Source organism: Pseudorasbora parva, chromosome 25 (assembly GCF_024679245.1).
Source record: "Pseudorasbora parva isolate DD20220531a chromosome 25, ASM2467924v1, whole genome shotgun sequence".
NCBI lineage: Eukaryota > Metazoa > Chordata > Actinopteri > Cypriniformes > Gobionidae > Pseudorasbora > Pseudorasbora parva.
The window spans coordinates 32,896,338-32,915,922 of record NC_090196.1 but is presented as its reverse complement, the minus strand read 5'-3'; the positions used below and the strand labels follow the sequence as shown (position 1 = coordinate 32,915,922).

The 19,585-nt window shown below is 34.3% G+C and overlaps 1 protein-coding gene across 1 annotated transcript in view; it reads left to right on the top strand.

Annotated features, from left to right (window-relative positions):
- Positions 1 to 14,216, top strand: part of ppm1h (protein phosphatase, Mg2+/Mn2+ dependent, 1H) — a 95,984-nt gene extending 81,768 nt beyond the window's left edge. The window contains exons 9-10 of the mRNA XM_067436293.1: positions 11,075 to 11,226; positions 12,696 to 14,216. Of these exons, the coding sequence (XP_067292394.1) occupies positions 11,075 to 11,226; positions 12,696 to 12,852 (309 nt within the window). The 3' untranslated portion in view covers positions 12,853 to 14,216. The remainder of the gene's footprint in view (positions 1 to 11,074; positions 11,227 to 12,695) is intronic.
- The last annotated feature ends 5,369 nt before the right edge of the window (positions 14,217 to 19,585 follow it).

Below are 19,585 nucleotides of genomic sequence, written 5' to 3'. Positions count from 1 at the left end.
TATTCAATTATCTCAAAGTCAAAATGGACAAAAATACAAAATACGAAAGTGTATACTATGACATAAAAGTGGAATTTATTCAATTATCACAAAGTCAAAATGGACAAAAAATACAAAATTACGACAGTGTATACAATGACATAAAAGTGGAAATTATTCAATTATCTCAAAGTCAAAATGGACAAAAATACAAAATACGACAGTGTATACTATGACATAAAAGTGGAATTTATTCAATTATCTCAAAGTCAAAATGGACAAAAATACAAAATTACGACAGTGTATACTATGACATAAAAGTGGAAATTATTCAATTATCTCAAAGTCAAAATGGACAAAAATACAAAATTACGACAGTGTATACTATGACATAAAAGTGTAAATTATTCAATTATCTCAAAGTCAAAATAGACAAAAATACAAAATTACGACAGTGTATACTATGACATAAAAGTGGAAATTATTCAATTATCAAAGTCAAAATGTACAAAAATACAAAATTACGACAGTGTATACTATGACATAAAAGTGGAAATTATTCAATTATCTCAAAGTCAAATTGGACAAAAATACAAAATTACGACAGTGTATACTATGACATAAAAGTGGAAATTATTCAATTATCTCAAAGTCAAAATGGACAATAATACAAAATTACGACAGTGTATACTATGACATAAAAGTGGAAATTATTTAATTATCAAAGTCAAAATGTACAAAAATACAAAATTACGACAGTGTATACTATGACATAAAAGTGGAATTTATTCAATTATCTCAAAGTAAAATTGGACAAAAATACAAAATTACGACAGTGTATACTATGACATAAAGTGGAAATTATTCAATTATCGCAAAGTCAAAATAGACAAAAATACGAAAATTATGACAGTGTATACTATGACATAAAAGTGGAAATTATTCAATTATCTCAAAGTCAAAATGGTCAAAAATACAAAATTACGACAGTGTATACTATGACATAAAAGTGGAATTTATTCAATTATCTTAAAGTCAAAGTGGACAAAAATACAAAATTACGACAGTGTATACTATAACATAAAAGTGTAAATTATTCAATTATCTCAAAGTCAAAATAGACAAAAATACAAAATTACGACAGTGTATACTATGACATAAAAGTGGAATTTATTCAATTATCTCAAAGTCAAAGTGGACAAAAATACAAAATTACGACAGTGTATACTATGACATAAAAGTGGAATTTATTCAATTATCTCAAAGTCAAAATAGACAAAAAAACAAAATTACGACAGTGTATACAATGACATAAAAGTGGAAATTATTCAATTTTCAGGACAAAATTCAAAAATTATGACAGTGTATACTATGACATAAAAGTGGAAATTATTCAATTATCAAAGTCAAAATGTACAAAAATACAAAATTACGACAGTGTATACTATGACATAAAAGTGTAAATTATTCAATTATCTCAAAGTCAAAATAGACAAAAATACAAAATTACGACAGTGCATACTATGACATAAAAGTGTAAATTATTCAATTATCTCAAAGTCAAAATAGACAAAAATACAAAATACGACAGTGACATAGTGTATACTATGACATAAAAGTGTAAATTATTCAATTATCTCAAAGTCAAAATAGACAAAAATACAAAATTACGACAGTGTATACTATGACATAAAAGTGGAAATTATTCAATTATCTCATAGACAAAAATACAAAATTACGACAGTGTATACTATGACATAAAAGTGGAAATTATTCAATTATCTCAAAGTCAAAATGGACAAAAATACAAAATACGAAAGTGTATACTATGACATAAAAGTGGAATTTATTCAATTATCTTAAAGTCAAAATGGACAAAAAATACAAAATTACGACAGTGTATACTATGACATAAAGGTGTAAATTATTCAATTATCTCAAAGTCAAAATGGACAAAAATACAAAATTACGACAGTGTATACTATGACATAAAAGTGGAAATTATTCAATTATCTCAAAGTCAAAATGGACAAAAATACAAAATACGACAGTGTATACTATGACATAAAAGTGGAAATTATTCAATTATCTTAAAGTCAAAATGGACAAAAATACAAAATTACGACAGTGTATACTATGACATAAAGGTGTAAATTATTCAATTATCTCAAAGTCAAAATAGACAAAAATGCGAAAATTATGACACTGTATACTATGACATAAAAGTGGAAATTATTCAATTATCAAAGTCAAAATGTACAAAAATACAAAATTACGACAGTGTATACTATGACATAAAAGTGTAAATTATTCAATTATCTCAAAGTCAAAATAGACAAAAAAACAAAATTACGACAGTGTATACTATGACATAAAAGTGGAAATTATTTAATTATCTTAAAGTCAAAATGGACAAAAATACAAAATACGACAGTGACATAGTGTATACTATGACATAAAAGTGTAAATTATTCAATTATCTCAAAGTCAAAATAGACAAAAATACAAAATTACGACAGTGTATACAATGACATAAAAGTGGAATTTATTCAATTATCTCAAAGTCAAAATGGACAAAAATACAAAATACGACAGTGACTTTTCACTGAGTGACTTTTCCACTCAAAGTCAAAATGGACAAAAATACAAAATTACGACAGTGTATACTATGACATAAAAGTGGAAATTAGGCAATTTTCAGGACAAAAATACAAAATTACGACAGTGTATACTATGACATAAAAGTGTAAATTATTCAATTATCTCAAAGTCAAAATAGACAAAAATACAAAATTACGACAGTGTATACATTGACATAAAAGTGTAAATTATTCAATTATCTCAAAGTCAAAATAGACAAAATACAAAATTACGACAGTGTATACTATGACATAAAAGTGGAAATCATTCAATTTTCAGGACAAAATTCCAAAATTACGACAGTGTATACTATGAGATAATTGAATAATTTCCACTTTTATGTCATAGTATACACTGTCGTAATTTTGGAATTTTGTCCTGAAAGTTGAATGATTTCCACTTTTATGTCATAGTATACACTGTCGTAATTTTGTATTTTGTCTATTTTGACTTTGAGATAATTGAATAATTTCCACTTTTATGTCAAAGTCAAAATGGACAAAAATACAAAATACGACAGTGTATACTATGACATAAAAGTGGAATTTATTCAATTATCTCAAAGTCAAAATGGACAAAAATACAAAATTACGACAGTGTATACTATGACATAAAAGTGGAAATTATTCAATTATCTCAAAGTCAAAATGTACAAAAATACAAAATTACGACAGTGTATACTATGACATAAAAGTGTAAATTATTCAATTATCTCAAAGTCAAAATAGACAAAAATACAAAATTACGACAGTGTATACTATGACATAAAAGTGGAAATTATTCAATTATCAAAGTCAAAATGTACAAAAATACAAAATTACGACAGTGTATACTATGACATAAAAGTGTAAATTATTCAATTATCTCAAAGTCAAAATAGACAAAAATACAAAATTACGACAGTGTATACTATGACATAAAAGTGGAAATTATTCAATTATCGCAAAGTCAAAATAGACAAAAATACGAAAATTACGACAGTGTATACTATGACATAAAAGTGGAAATTATTCAATTATCTCAAAGTCAAAATGGACAAAAATACAAAATTACGACAGTGTATACTATGACATAAAAGTGGAAATTATTTAATTATCAAAGTCAAAATAGACAAAAATACAAAATTACGACAGTGTATACTATGACATAAAAGTGGAATTTATTCAATTATCTCAAAGTCAAATTGGACAAAAATACAAAATTACGACAGTGTATACTATGACATAAAGTGGAAATTATTCAATTATCGCAAAGTCAAAATAGACAAAAATACGAAAATTACGACAGTGTATACTATGACATAAAAGTGGAAATTATTCAATTATCTCAAAGTCAAAATGGTCAAAAATACAAAATTACGACAGTGTATACTATGACATAAAAGTGGAATTTATTCAATTATCTTAAAGTCAAAGTGGACAAAAATACAAAATTACGACAGTGTATACTATAACATAAAAGTGTAAATTATTCAATTATCTCAAAGTCAAAATAGACAAAAATACAAAATTACGACAGTGTATACTATGACATAAAAGTGGAATTTATTCAATTATCTCAAAGTCAAAGTGGACAAAAATACAAAATTACGACAGTGTATACTATGACATAAAAGTGGAATTTATTCAATTATCTCAAAGTCAAAATAGACAAAAAAACAAAATTACGACAGTGTATACAATGACATAAAAGTGGAAATTATTCAATTTTCAGGACAAAATTCAAAAATTATGACAGTGTATACTATGACATAAAAGTGGAAATTATTCAATTATCAAAGTCAAAATGTACAAAAATACAAAATTACGACAGTGTATACTATGACATAAAAGTGTAAATTATTCAATTATCTCAAAGTCAAAATAGACAAAAATACAAAATTACGACAGTGCATACTATGACATAAAAGTGTAAATTATTCAATTATCTCAAAGTCAAAATAGACAAAAATACAAAATTACGACAGTGTATACTATGACATAAAAGTGGAAATTATTCAATTAACAAAGTCAAAATGTACAAAAATACAAAATTACGACAGTGTATACTATGACATAAAAGTGGAAATTATTTAATTATCTCAAAGTCAAATTGGACAAAAATACAAAATTACGACAGTGTATACTATGACAAAAAGTGGAAATTATTCAATTATCTCAAAGTCAAAATAGACAAAAATACGAAAATTATGACAGTGTATACTATGACATAAAAGTGGAAATTATTCAATTATCTCAAAGTCAAAATGGACAAAAATACAAAATTACGACAGTGTATACTATGACATAAAAGTGGAAATTATTTAATTATCAAAGTCAAAATGTACAAAAATACAAAATTACGACAGTGTATACTATGCCATAAAAGTGGAATTTATTCAATTATCTTAAAGTAAAAATGGACAAAAATACAAAATTATGACAGTGTATACTATGACATAAAAGTGGAAATTATTCAATTATCAAAGTCAAAATTTACAAAAATACAAAATTACGACAGTGTATACTATGACATAAAAGTGGAAATTATTCAATTATCTCAAAGTCAAAATAGACAAAAATACGAAAATTATGACAGTGTATACTATGACATAAAAGTGGAAATTATTCAATTATCTCAAAGTCAAAATGGACAAAAATACAAAATTACGACAGTGTATACTATGACATAAAAGTGGAATTTATTCAATTATCACAAAGTCAAAATGGACAAAAAATACAAAATTACGACAGTGTATACAATGACATAAAAGTGGAAATTATTCAATTATCTCAAAGTCAAAATGGACAAAAATACAAAATTACGACAGTGTATACTATGACATAAAAGTGGAAATTATTCAATTATCTCAAAGTCAAAATGGACAAAAATACAAAATACGACAGTGTATACTATGACATAAAAGTGGAATTTATTCAATTATCTTAAAGTCAAAATGGACAAAAATACAAAATTACGACAGTGTATACTATGACATAAAGGTGTAAATTCTTCAATTATCTCAAAGTCAAAATAGACAAAAATGCGAAAATTATGACAGTGTATACTATGACATAAAAGTGGAAATTATTCAATTATCTCAAAGTCAAAATAGACAAAAATACAAAATTACGACAGTGTATACTATGACATAAAAGTGGAAATTATTTAATTATCTTAGTCAAAATAGACAAAAATACAAAATACGACAGTGACATAGTGTATACTATGACATAAAAGTGTAAATTATTCAATTATCTTAAAGTCAAAATAGACAAAAATACAAAATTACGACAGTGTGTACTATGACATAAAAGTGGAAATTATTCAATTATCAAAGTCAAAATGTACAAAAATACAAAATTACGACAGTGTATACTATGACATAAAAGTGGAAATTATTCAATTATCTCAAAGTCAAATTGGACAAAAATACAAAATTACGACAGTGTATACTATGACATAAAGTGGAAATTATTCAATTATCGCAAAGTCAAAATAGACAAAAATACGAAAATTACGACAGTGTATACTATGACATAAAAGTGGAAATTATTCAATTATCTCAAAGTCAAAATGGACAAAAATACAAAATTACGACAGTGTATACTATGACATAAAAGTGGAAATTATTCAATTATCTCAAAGTCAAAATTTACAAAATTACGACAGTGTATACTATGACATAAAAGTGGAATTTATTCAATTATCTCAAAGTCAAAATGGACAAAAATACAAAATTACGACAGTGTATACTATGACATAAAAGTGGAATTTATTCAATTATCTCAAAGTCAAAATGGACAAAAATACAAAATTACGACAGTGTATACTATGACATAAAAGTGGAATTTATTCAATTATCTCAAAGTCAAAATGGACAAAAATACAAAATGACGACAGTGTATACTATGACATAAAAGTGGAATTTATTCAATTATCTCAAAGTCAAAATGGACAAAAATACAAAATTACGACAGTGTATACTATGACATAAAAGTGGAAATTATTCAATTATCTCAAAGACAAAATTGAGATAATTGAATAATTTTCACTTTTATGTCATAGTATACACTGTCGTAATTTTGTGTTTTTGTCTATGAGATAATTGAATAATTTCCACTTTTATGTCATAGTATACACTGTCGTAATTTTGTATTTTTGTCTATGAGATAATTGAATAATTTCCACTTTTATGTCATAGTATACACTGTCGTAATTTTGTATTTTTGTCCATTTTGACTTTGAGATAATTGAATAATTTCCACTTTTATGTCATAGTATACACTGTCATAATTTTCGTATTTTTGTCCATTTTGACTCTGAGATAATTGAATAATTTCCACTTTTATGTCAAAGTCAAAATGGACAAAAATACGAAAATTATGACAGTGTATACTATGACATAAAAGTGGAAATTATTCAATTATCTCAAAGTCAAAATGGACAAAAATACGAAAATTATGACAGTGTATACTATGACATAAAAGTGGAAATTATTCAATTATCTCAAAGTCAAAATGGACAAAAATACAAAATTACGACAGTGTATACTATGGGATAATTTAATAATTTCCACTTTTATGTCATAGTATACACCTTCGTAATTTTGTATTTTTGTCCATTTTGACTTTGACATAAAAGTGGAAATTATTCAATTATCTCAGTCAAAATGGACAAATATACAAAATTACGACAGTGTACACTATGACCTAAAAGTGGAAATTATTCAATTATTTCAAAGACAAAATAGACAAAAACACAAAATTACGACAGTGTATACTATGTGATAATTGAATAATTTCCACTTTTATGTCATAGTATACACTGTCATAATTTTGTATTTTTGTCCATTTTGACTTTGAGATAATTGAATAAATTCCACTTTTATGTCATAGTATACACCTTCGTAATTTTGTATTTTTGTCCATTTTGACTTTGACATAAAAGTGGAAATTATTCAATTATCAAAGTCAAAATGGACAAAAATACAAAATTACGACAGTGTATACTATGACATAAAAGTGGAAATTATTCAATTATTTCAAAGACAAAATAGTATACACTGTCGTAATTTTGTGTTTTTGTCTATTTTGTCTTTGAAAAAATTGAATAATTTCCACTTTTATGTCATAGTATACACTGTCGTAATTTTGTATTTTTGTCATTTTGACTTTGTGATAATTGAATAATTTCCACTTTTATGTCAAAGTCAAAATGTACAAAAATACGAAATTCCGACAGTGTATACTATGACATAAAAGTGGAATTTATTCAATTATCTTAAAGTCAAAATGGACAAAAATACAAAATTACGACAGTGTATACTATGACATAAAAGTGGAAATTATTCAATTACCATATTATCGTCATGTTTTGGGGTGAAATTTACCATGGTATCATGTTTTTTTTGGGGACTTTTACTATGTTATCAATGTTCCCTCCACAAAATGTTTCATAGTTATGCCTTGTTTTTCAGAAGTACCTTGAAAATGTCAGTGAATATGAAATCATATGTGTATCAGTATCTATATTATTCCCATCTGATGCCGGCACCACCACAGTACTTTAGCTTCTGGGTTAGAAATCAGCTTTTGTTGTTGTTGTTTTCCTTGTTGAAGTAAAGGAAGCCTCTATAGGTTATATAACCTGAGATATTTAGATAATGTGCTGTATGTCAGTGTTTCCTGTGATGCTTTAAGACGGTTTCAGAATGAAGTTGTGGAGTTAATCCTCCAGCGACTCGAGTCTCTCCCCTCCTGAAATCTTCTGAAGCTCTCTTGATCTTTAATTCACACGCTGTGTAAAGTTCATCCACGGTTCATCCCGCCGTCTGCGCTTCAGCCGAGTTTTTTCTCTCTCAGCTTCGCTTTGATCTGTTTTTCTTATTCCTCCTCCTCCTCGGTGCACTTTTCCCCCGTTATACGATTGTGCAACATGAGGAACTGTGTGAACTGTGCATGCGGTGCAGACTGAGGTTGGATCGAGGCGCTCATTTCCTGTTGCACAAACACTGGGTGAAAGGATGGGTCAGCGAGGACAACCAGACTCTTGATCTTAAATATTTAATTAAAATATTGAGTATATATAATTATTCTACTCTATTATTGTAATATATTCAGTAATACATAGTCGGTTATTAAATGGAGATTCAGCTTTCACCAAAAACACTGAGTTTGAGTCTGTCAGGACAAGATAAGTAATTTGCTACGAGTGATTTTACCGCGGTTAAAGGCACGACGTAGCAGAAGTAATCAGAGAAGACATCGATATTATTTTATAAATCGTTTAGGGACATTATTTAATTACCATATTCATTATTACCCAATAATACACATTGTTTTTAAATGAATCAGTATCTATTTAGGGCTCCTTCGGAAAAGAGTTCTCAAAGGGTTTCTCTGGTTAAATAAGGGTTAAATAAATATATATACAGTCTTGTTCAAAATAATAGCAGTACAATGTGACTAACCAGAATAATCAAGGTTTTTAGTATATTTTTTATTGCTACGTGGCAAACAAGTTACCAGTAGGTTCAGTAGATTCTCAGAAAACAAATGAGACCCAGCATTCATGATATGCACGCTCTTAAGGCTGTGCAATTGGGCAATTAGTTGAAAGGGGTGTGTTCAAAAAAATAGCAGTGTGGCATTCAATCACTGAGGTCATCAATTTTGTGAAGAAACAGGTGTGAATCAGGTGGCCCCTATTTAAGGATGAAGCCAACACTTGTTGAACATGCATTTGAAAGCTGAGGAAAATGGGTCGTTCAAGACATTGTTCAGAAGAACAGCGTGCTTTGATTAAAAAGTTGATTAGAGAGGGGAAAACCTATAAAGAGGTGCAAAAAATGATAGGCTGTTCAGCTAAAATGATCTCCAATGCCTTAAAATGGAGAGCAAAACCAGAGAGACGTGGAAGAAAACGGAAGACAACCATCAAAATGGATAGAAGAATAACCAGAATGGCAAAGGCTCAGCCAATGATCACCTCCAGGATGATCAAAGACAGTCTGGAGTTACCTGTAAGTACTGTGACAGTTAGAAGACGTCTGTGTGAAGCTAATCTATTTTCAAGAATCCCCCGCAAAGTCCCTCTGTTAAAAAAAAGGCATGTGCAGAAGAGGTTACAATTTGCCAAAGAACACATCAACTGGCCTAAAGAGAAATGGAGGAACATTTTGTGGACTGATGAGAGTAAAATTGTTCTTTTTGGGTCCAAGGGCCACAGGCAGTTTGTGAGACGACCCCCAAACTCTGAATTCAAGCCACAGTACACAGTGAAGACAGTGAAGCATGGAGGTGCAAGCATCATGATATGGGCATGTTTCTCCTACTATGGTGTTGGGCCTATTTATCGCATACCAGGGATCATGGATCAGTTTGCATATGTTAAAATACTTGAAGAGGTCATGTTGCCCTATGCTGAAGAGGACATGCCCTTGAAATGGTTGTTTCAACAAGACAATGACCCAAAACACACTAGTAAATGGGCAAAGTCTTGGTTCCAAACCAACAAAATTAATGTTATGGAGTGGCCAGCCCAATCTCCAGACCTTAATCCAATTGAGAACTTGTGGGGTGATATCAAAAATGCTGTTTCTGAAGCAAAACCAAGAAATGTGAATGAATTGTGGAATGTTGTTAAAGAATCATGGAGTGGAATAACAGCTGAGAGGTGCCACAAGTTGGTTGACTCCATGCCACACAGATGTCAAGCAGTTTTAAAAAACTGTGGTCATACAACTAAATATTAGTTTAGTGATTCACAGGATTGCTAAATCCCAGAAAAAAAAAAGTTTGTACAAAATAGTTTTGAGTTTGTACAGTCAAAGGTAGACACTGCTATTTTTTTGAACACACCCCTTTCAACTAATTGCCCAACTGCACAGCCTTAAGAGCGTGCATATCATGAATGCTGGGTCTTGTTTGTTTTCTGACATTCTACTGAACCTACTGGTAACTTGTTTGCCACGTAGCAATAAAAAATATACTAAAAACCTTGATTATTCTGGTTAGTCACATTGTACTGCTATTATTTTGAACAAGACTGTATATATATATATATATATATATATATATATATATATATATATATATATATATATATATATATATATATATATAATATAGTATTTTTTTTGCTCTGATTTTACCCTGCTCTTAAATAAACCTCCTTTGTATGAAACGAACAAATAAATAAACAAATGGACCCAAGGGTTCCCAGCAGAACATTGGTCCAAAGCAAAATCATAAAGTAGTTTATCACTTACTGGACAAAATATGAATAGCATAATATTGAAATATTAAAATTTGAATATAAAAATAGATTAATGATAATAATCACACTCAACAGTTCTTCTGTCAAGTTATATAGCTAAATCGTGAGCACAAAAATCTAAAATCCCTGACGTACTAATTATTAGCGCATTAAAGTAGGATTTTATTAATGTTTGCGTATTATGTCATTTCTGCAGGTGAAGGTCTATAACCTCTGTCAGCATGAGCACGGCGCTGATGATGTCATGATCCTGGCTACAGATGGACTCTGGGACGTGCTGTCCAATCAGGAAGTGGCAGAGGCGGTGTCTGGTTTCCTTGGAAACTGTGACCCTGATGACCAGCACAGGCAGGTTCCTCAGTTTTTGTAGAGCATCAGCGATCCACTCGTGCTACCCTGAAGACAACACAATGCAGGATGATGGGCGGTTTTGGGCAACGTACAAGAGAATGGGCTTTTAATATGAGCTGATGAAGCCTACACTCTTACAAAAACATTTTATTTTTTTGCACGTACCATTTTGGGTTCCCCAGATCGCAACAGTGTTGGCCCAGATCTGGCATGTGTGGATTCGGCGTGTATCAGATGTGGGCCGGATCTGGGCCAACACTATGTTTCTGTCTGGGTGAATGTTGCTGTCATAACTGTTATGTGTTGGTTGATTGTTTTTATTATTCTATATTTTTACTTTGTATTCTTTTTTTCTTTTCTTTTTTTTTCCCTTTTCCATTGTTGCACTTTGAGATGCTTCTGAATGAAAAGTGCATTATAAATAAAATCTATTATTATTATTAACATTCTAAAAAGAACACTCTAAAGAACATATTGTGCACATGAAGGTTTGTCACTGGCATTGATAATTCCACGAAGAACCTCTAAAATCCATGGAACGTTTCCATTGATCAAAGGGGTTCTTTTTAGAATGTTCAACGAAAGGTTCTTTGGGGAACCAAATGGGTTTGTTACATTGTAGATGGAGCCATAAATTCCTATAAAGAAGCTTCATGTTTTTTAGAGTGTAGTGGTTGAAGTTCTGGCATGGTCTGGGTTGGAGGTGCAAGCCAAGAACCATCACCATTAATTAAAGGAACACTCCAGCGTTTTTAGAAATAGGGCTTATTCAACTTCTTTCCTACATTTAGATATGTGGGCAAATGCATGTTTTTCTCAGTGCATGCATTGTTTTAGTTTGGCAGGGTCGCCGCTAGTTTAGCTTAGCATAATGAATGGAATCCTATGTTGCCAGCTAGCATGTCCCGAGTAAGTGATCCAAAAAAAAAAAAAAAAACACGTAATTACTTCTTGTGGCCTGCGTATTCACAACGAGTACAAATAGCGATGCAGATAAAGACTGGGCGATTTCCTAGGCAGATATTGACTATATTAATGGAAAGCACAGGCGAAGCAGAAATATCACGGCTCTCTCGAAATAAAGGGTTTTTTTGGATCACTTTTACTCGGGACATGCTAGCTGGCAACATAGGATTCCATTCGTTATGCTAAGCTAAGCTAGTGGCGACCCTGCCAAACTAAAACAATGCACTGAGACAAAAAATGTATTTGCCCACACATCTAAATGTAGGAAAGAAGTTGAATAAGCCCTATTTCTAAAAACAGTGGAGTATTCCTTTAAAGGCACATGAAGATATTGGCTTTCATCATTTATTCACCCTCATGTTTTTCCAATCCTGTATGACTTTCTTATGCAGTTCTGCATCTATTATGCCATATGGGTTTTGATTTAACGTCATGTTTTTGGTGACCTTTTCCCTTCGCTCTGGAGAACCTAACTGAAGAGCATCTCCACTGTTTTTCAGGTACACAATGGCAGCTCAAGACCTGGTGATGAAGGCCAGAGGCGTCTTGAGGGACCGAGGCTGGAGAATCGCCGGAGATCGGCTCGGCTCTGGAGACGACATCTCCGTCTTCATAATTCCTCTAATGCACGGCAATAAACAGCCTCAGCCGAGCTGACCAATCAGGAGGCAGGGCGCCAACCGAATCGGGCTGAGTCCATCTCTAACGCGTCGCTCAGATGCTCAGACAGCGTCCTGCTGGAGTCTGTGGAACTCGTTGTGCGTTTGAGCTCATTTACAATAGGCACATTTGCTTTTAAGACTTAAAAGTCAACATCTACTGACTTTGAAGACCCACGTCAACGTCCGCGTGGGATGGAGGGATCAGTATATGTTATAACTTTGCACAATGACTAAAGGAGGGTCCGTCTCTTTGAAGTTCTCCGTGGACAGATGCGCACCCTCCGCAGTTTGTTTATCCGCACTCATCTGGCAGCTAGGCGGAACCAACCGTGTTTTGTTTGTCCTTTCAGGATATTAATTTATCCTCTGAATGTTTAGTTTGCGGTTTTCCTTCTTTGCGTTCCCTGAAAAAAAAAATCAAAGCAATTCTGGCTGTTATTTGTACATCCTGTTTTCAAATGAAGAAAAAAAAAATCAGTGTTTAGTTTCTCCTGTGCGCTGTATATTTGCAATACGTACTAAGCTAAATAATGCCGACCTGATCTTCCATTTATCTCAGTAAGATTTTTAGGATGAAGCATTAAGGACCAGTAAATCCTGTGTCATGTATAGCAAGCGTTCCCTTCGTCGTGAATTAACACCTACCTGCAATCTGTTCTTCAGGGCTCCCGTGTGGAGGTTCGCTGAGGTCTGACTTGCGATACATCATGTTCACAGTGGCACCTTCCTCTTCTACAGCACAAACTCGCTGTGAGCATTTGGAAAGGCTTTCGTAAACGCACGCACACACACACAGTGCACAAACACACATATACACACTCCCCTAGAGAGTGGCCATCTGGTCAGCACAACCTGAGTGTGACCAAAACAAGACTAATTTGGCCAGAGATTCAGCTGTGTGTGTGTGTGTGTGTGTGTGTGTGTGTGTGTGTGTGTGTGTGTGTGTGTGTGTGTGTGTGTGTGTGTGTGTGTGTGTGTGTGTGTGTGTGTGTGTGTGTGTGTGTGTGTGTGTGTGTGTGTGTGTGTGTGTGTGTGTGTGTGTGTGTGCCGCTCTCTAACACACTTGAGCGCAGTCGTTTGTGTGGGTGGACGGCACTGCAAGGGCATCACATGCTTACTAAAGGAACATTCTGGGAAGTGCACACACACATGCACTGCAAAAATGATTCATAAACTGCTTATGTGGCTCTATTAATGCTTATTGAAATGGCCGACAGATTTTAATAAAAAAAACTCACGGAAGATGTTTCACTAAAATGTTCCTAAAACAACAGGAATAATTTCATATGTTTTCCGAAATGATGTGCTCCCTATGTAAAACATTCACTTGTTAAAAGAATAAAGACGGTTCACACCAAATTGAACATTTTGTCATTATTGACCATGTCTTCTACTGTATGTGATGGATAATTTCCTGCGCTGCGCCTTTCAAATCTCATTGGCTCTTCTCTAAATCATTTTTTTGATCATTTTGCAAATCACCTCTCTTTTAAAATCATTTTTTTAAGCGCCAAATTTCAGCGATTTGTGAGCTGGATGTTCTCAGTGAGTACACTCTAAAAAATGCTGGGTTAAAAACAACCTAAGTTGGGTTGAAAATGGACAATGGGAATGGGTTCATTTAGTAGGGTTCAAACAACCCAATTTCTGAGTTTGCTTGGGTTGTTTTTTTGATGATTTTTTTAACCCAGCATTTTTTAAAGTGTAATGATTTAGTTTTGAGACCATAATTCATATGATTAAAGAAGACTGTAGATAGGGCTCTAGAATACTTTTATATTTTTATTGGACTTTAGGCAGTAAATTAAATATATGCCATGATTTATCGAAACGGCATAATTTCTCCAAAAACAAAAAAAGTTTTTGGGTGTGAATTATAGAAACAGTTGTTGATGCTGATCGTTAAAGGCCACCTTTTAAGCAAAATTCACACCCATTCACAAGATGTTTGAACTCAGATGTGTTTAGTGTGTGTAAGCTACCAGTCTATAATGGTACAAATTCACCTAATACTTTTTTTATGATCCCCATCAATCATAATTAATCTTTCATATTTCCCCCAACTCCTACGCAAGAGTAGGGAAGCCCCGCCCATGACTGTTGATGATTGGCCCTTATAGCCTAGACACGCCCCCTGAGTGAGAACCACAGACGCCATTTCTGTTTACTCGCTGTATTAGCGCTCGAGTATATCAACACCAGCGCTAAAAAACATTACTAATGTTCTTCTGTTGAAGTACCAGCGAACACACAGGTCTCATAGACTGAGGACTCTGTGGATTAATTTAATTTCTTCATTAATTTGCAGAATTATTAGGCAAATGAGTATTTTGACCACATCATCCTCGTTATGCATGTTGTCTTACTCCAAGCTGTATAGGCTGCAAAGCCTTCTACCAATTAAGCATATTAGGTGATGTGCATCTCTGTAATGAGAAGGGGTGTGGTCTAATGACATCAACACCCTATATCAGGTGTGCATAATTATTAGGCAACTTCCTTTCCTTTGGCAAAATGGGTCAAAAGAAGGACTTGACAGGCTCAGAAAAGTCGAAAATAGTGAGATATATTGTAGAGGGATGCAGCAGTCTTAAAATAGCCAAGCTTCTGAAGCGTGATCATCGAACAATCAAGCGTTTCATTCAAAATAGTCAACAAGGTCGCAAGAAGCGTGTGGAAAAACCAAGGCGCAAAATAACTGCCCGTGAACTGAGAAAAGTCAAGCATGCAGCTGCCAAGATGCCACTTGCCACCAGTTTGGCCATATTTCAGAGCTGCAACATCACTGGAGTGCCCAAAAGCACAAGGTGTGCAATACTCAGAGACATGGCCAAGGTAAGAAAGGCAGAAAGTCGACCACCACTGAACAAGACACACAAGCTGAAACGTCAAGACTGGGCCAAGAAATATCTCAAGACTGATTTTTCTAAGGTTTTATGGACTGTTGAAATGAGAGTGAGTCTTGATGGGCCAGATGGATGGGCCCGTGGCTGGATTGGTAAAGGGCAGAGAGCTCCAGTCCGACTCAGACGCCAGCAAGGTGGAGGTGGAGTACTGGTTTGGGCTGGTATCATCAAAGATGAGCTTGTGGGGCCTTTTCGGGTTGATGATGGAGTCAAGCTCAACTCCCAGTCCTACTGCCAGTTTCTGGAAGACACCTTCTTCACGCAGTGGTACAGGAAGAAGTCTGCATCCTTCAAGAAAAACATGATTTTCATGCAGGACAATGCTCCATCACACGCGTCCAAGTACTCCACAGCGTGGCTGGCAAGAAAGGGTATAAAAGAAGAAAATCTAATGATATGGCCTCCTTGTTCACATTTACATTTACATTTAATCATTTAGCAGACGCTTTTATCCAAAGCGACTTACAAAAAAGGGGAGAGTAATAGAAGCAACGGAACAGACAAGGCCAAAAACCTGTAAGAGCTGTAAGAAATCTCAATTAATTAGCACAATACACCATTTTTTTTTTTTTTTTTTTTTTTTTTTTTTTTTAAAAGACAGACATCTACAACAAAAACTCACGTCCGCACAGTGCCGAACACTGGATTTTGATAGCTAAGATAGCTACAACCCATTAGGACTAAGGCTGTTGCCCCAGCTGTTGTCGTTAATGCAGATTCAGTGGCCCAATGGGTTGGTTTTGTATTCTAGCTAAACGCGCAGCAATAGCCATCTATAACAAAAACTCACGTACGCAATATACAGAACACTGGATTCTGATAGTTATGATTACTATGTAACATACCCGCCTGAAGGCCCAAATCCGGATGAGAGACGTAGATATGATCCCGGAGTGTACGCTTTTGGTCGTTGCTGTGGTGATCAGTAAGTGCTATTCTGTATTGGTCAAGTGCAAATGGAAAAGATGTGTCTTAAGATGTTTTTTAAGAATGGCTACAGACTCGGCAGCACGAATTGAGATCGGCAGGTCATTCCACCAGGTAGGAACGGTCCAGGAAAATGTCCGTGAGAGCGATTTCATGCCTCTTTGGGATGGAACCACGAGGCGCCGCTCGTTCGCAGAACGCAAGCTTCTGGAGGGTGTGTAAGTCTGAGCAAGTGAATTTAGGTATATTGGTGCCGAGCCAGAGGTTGTTTTGTAGGCGATAACTAGTGCCTTGAATTTGATGCGAGCAGCCATTGGCAACCAGTGCAGTTTGATGAAGAGAGGCGTAACATGCGCTCTCTTCGGCTCATTAAAGACCACTCTCGCCGCTGCATTCTGGATCAGCTGCAAGGGTTTGATAGTGCATGCTGGAAGCCCAGCCAGAAGAGCATTACAATAGTCCAGTCTGGAGAGAACAAGAGCTTGAACCAGGAGTTGTGCAGCCTGTTCTGATAGGAAGGGTCTAATCTTTCTAATGTTGTATAAAGCAAATCTGCAGGACCGGGCTGTTGCAGTAATGTGGTCAGTAAAGTTTAACTGGTCATCAATCACAACTCCAAGGTTTCTTGCTGTCCTTGATGGAGTTATGGTCGATGAACCAAGCTGAATGGAGAAATTTTGATGAAGTGCTGGGTTGGTTGAGAAAACAAGTAATTCTGTCTTTGCAAGATTGAGTTTAAGATGATGCTCTTTCATCCAGTCAGAAATGTCTGTCAGACAGGCAGCGATACGAACACTGACTGTAGGATCATCTGGTTGAAATGAGAAGTAGAGTTGAGTGTCATCCGCATAGCAGTGATAGGAGAAGCCGTGTTTCTGAATGACAGAACCTAATGATGACATGTAGATGGAGAAGAGAAGTGGTCCAAGGACTGAGCCCTGGGGAACCCCAGTAGCTAGATTATAAGACTTAGACACTTCACCTCTCCATGACACCCTGTAGGACCTACCAGAGAGGTAAGACCTGAACCACTGGAGAGCAGATCCTGAGATCCCCGTCCTCTTAAGTGTTGACAGGAGGATCTGGTGGTTAACTGTGTCAAAAGCAGCAGACAGATCCAGCAGAATGAGCACTGAGGATTTGGAAGCTGCTTTTGCCAGTCTCAGTGCCTCAGTTACCGAGAGCAAGGCCGTCTCAGTCGAATGGCCGCTTTTGAAGCCGGATTGGTTGTTGTCTAGGAGGTTGTCCTGTTCAAGAAACCTAGAGAGTTGATTGAACACAACTCGCTCAAGGGTCTTTGCAATGAAAGGCAGAAGGGATACCGGTCGGTAGTTTTCTAAAAGTGCTGGATTCAGAGAGGGTTTCTTAAGCAGTGGGGTTACCCGAGCCTGCTTAAATGCTGTGGGAAAGGTTCCCGTGTGAAGAGAAGTGTTGACAATGTGAGTGAGTGCAGGAGTGATTGAAGAAGAAATAGCCTGAAGGAGGTGATCACCTGATCTGAACCCCATTGAGAACCTGTGGTCCATCATCAAATGTGAAAACAGTACACCTCTCTGAACAGTGTCTGGGAGGCTGTGGTTGCTGCTGCACGCAATGTTGATGGTGAACAGATCAAAACACTGACAGAATCCATGGATGGCAGGCTTTTGAGTGTCCTTGCAAAGAAAGGTGGCTATATTGGTCACTGATTTGTTTTTGTTTGGTTTTTGAATGTCAGAAATGTATATTTGTGAATGTTGAGATGTTATATTGGTTTCTCTGGTAAAAAATAAATAATTGAAATGGGTATACATTCGTTTTTTGTTAAGTTGCCTAATAATTATGCACAGTAATAGTCGCCTGCACACACAGATATCCCCCTAAAATAGCTCAAACTAAAAACTTCCAAAAATATTCAGCTTTGATATTAATGAGTTTTTTGTGTTCATTGAGAACATGGTTGTTGTTCAATAATAAAATTAATCCTCAAAAATACAACTTGCCTAATAATTCTGCACTCCCTGTATTTGCGCAAATCATTTTACGCATTACTGCTTCATCAACGCTAGATTTGCAAAAAAGTTGTTTCAGAAGGATGGGTCAATAGCAACGCTTCGCTTATTATGCATTGTATAGTCAAGTGACAGACTTTTTACTTCCCACATGAGCACCTATACAACAACTTATAGATTATCATGATGGTAATGCTAGTTGAAGAGTTTAATCAACGTAACTCCAGAACAACTAATGTTACATACATGTATCCATTAAACGTTCAGAAACGTCCAGGTGCGTCTAAAAGTGTGAACCTCTTAATCAGTGCCTGACTCCGGTTCAAACATGTAAGGCTGCGTGAATGAGATTCGCCTGTTTTGTTGTTGACGGAGTATCTGAAGCAGTGTTACAAACTCTCGTGAGACAAATAAGCAACCACAGCTTCAAAAACAAGCCCAACATTAATATAGATTTTTTTTTATCATCAATCAATATAATTTATGATAAATAATTTATCAATAAATTAGCCTGCAACATATTAAACTGAAACCTCTTGGAGTTTGAAAAGCAAAACCTTTTACAAAAATCTTTAAATTGCAGTAAAGGGCATGAAATTTCCTCCGATCAGCTTTTAACGGAAAAGGTTTGGCGAAAAAGAGAAAAACTGACGTAAAGACCAATTATGGTAACCCATTGTTGGAGTTAGCGCACACAAATTAGGAGACGTGGTGAACACACACACACACCAAAACCGTGAAAAAGATATGCCCTGCATCTCAATGTGCAATCTGCCCTAAATAGTATTGAAAATGACTAATGTCAGATACTATTTAGGATTAATAATATGCAGAAATGTGTTTATACAGTCTATGATTAGGACACAGGCAAGCACTAAGAGAACGCTGCAATATAGCCACATAT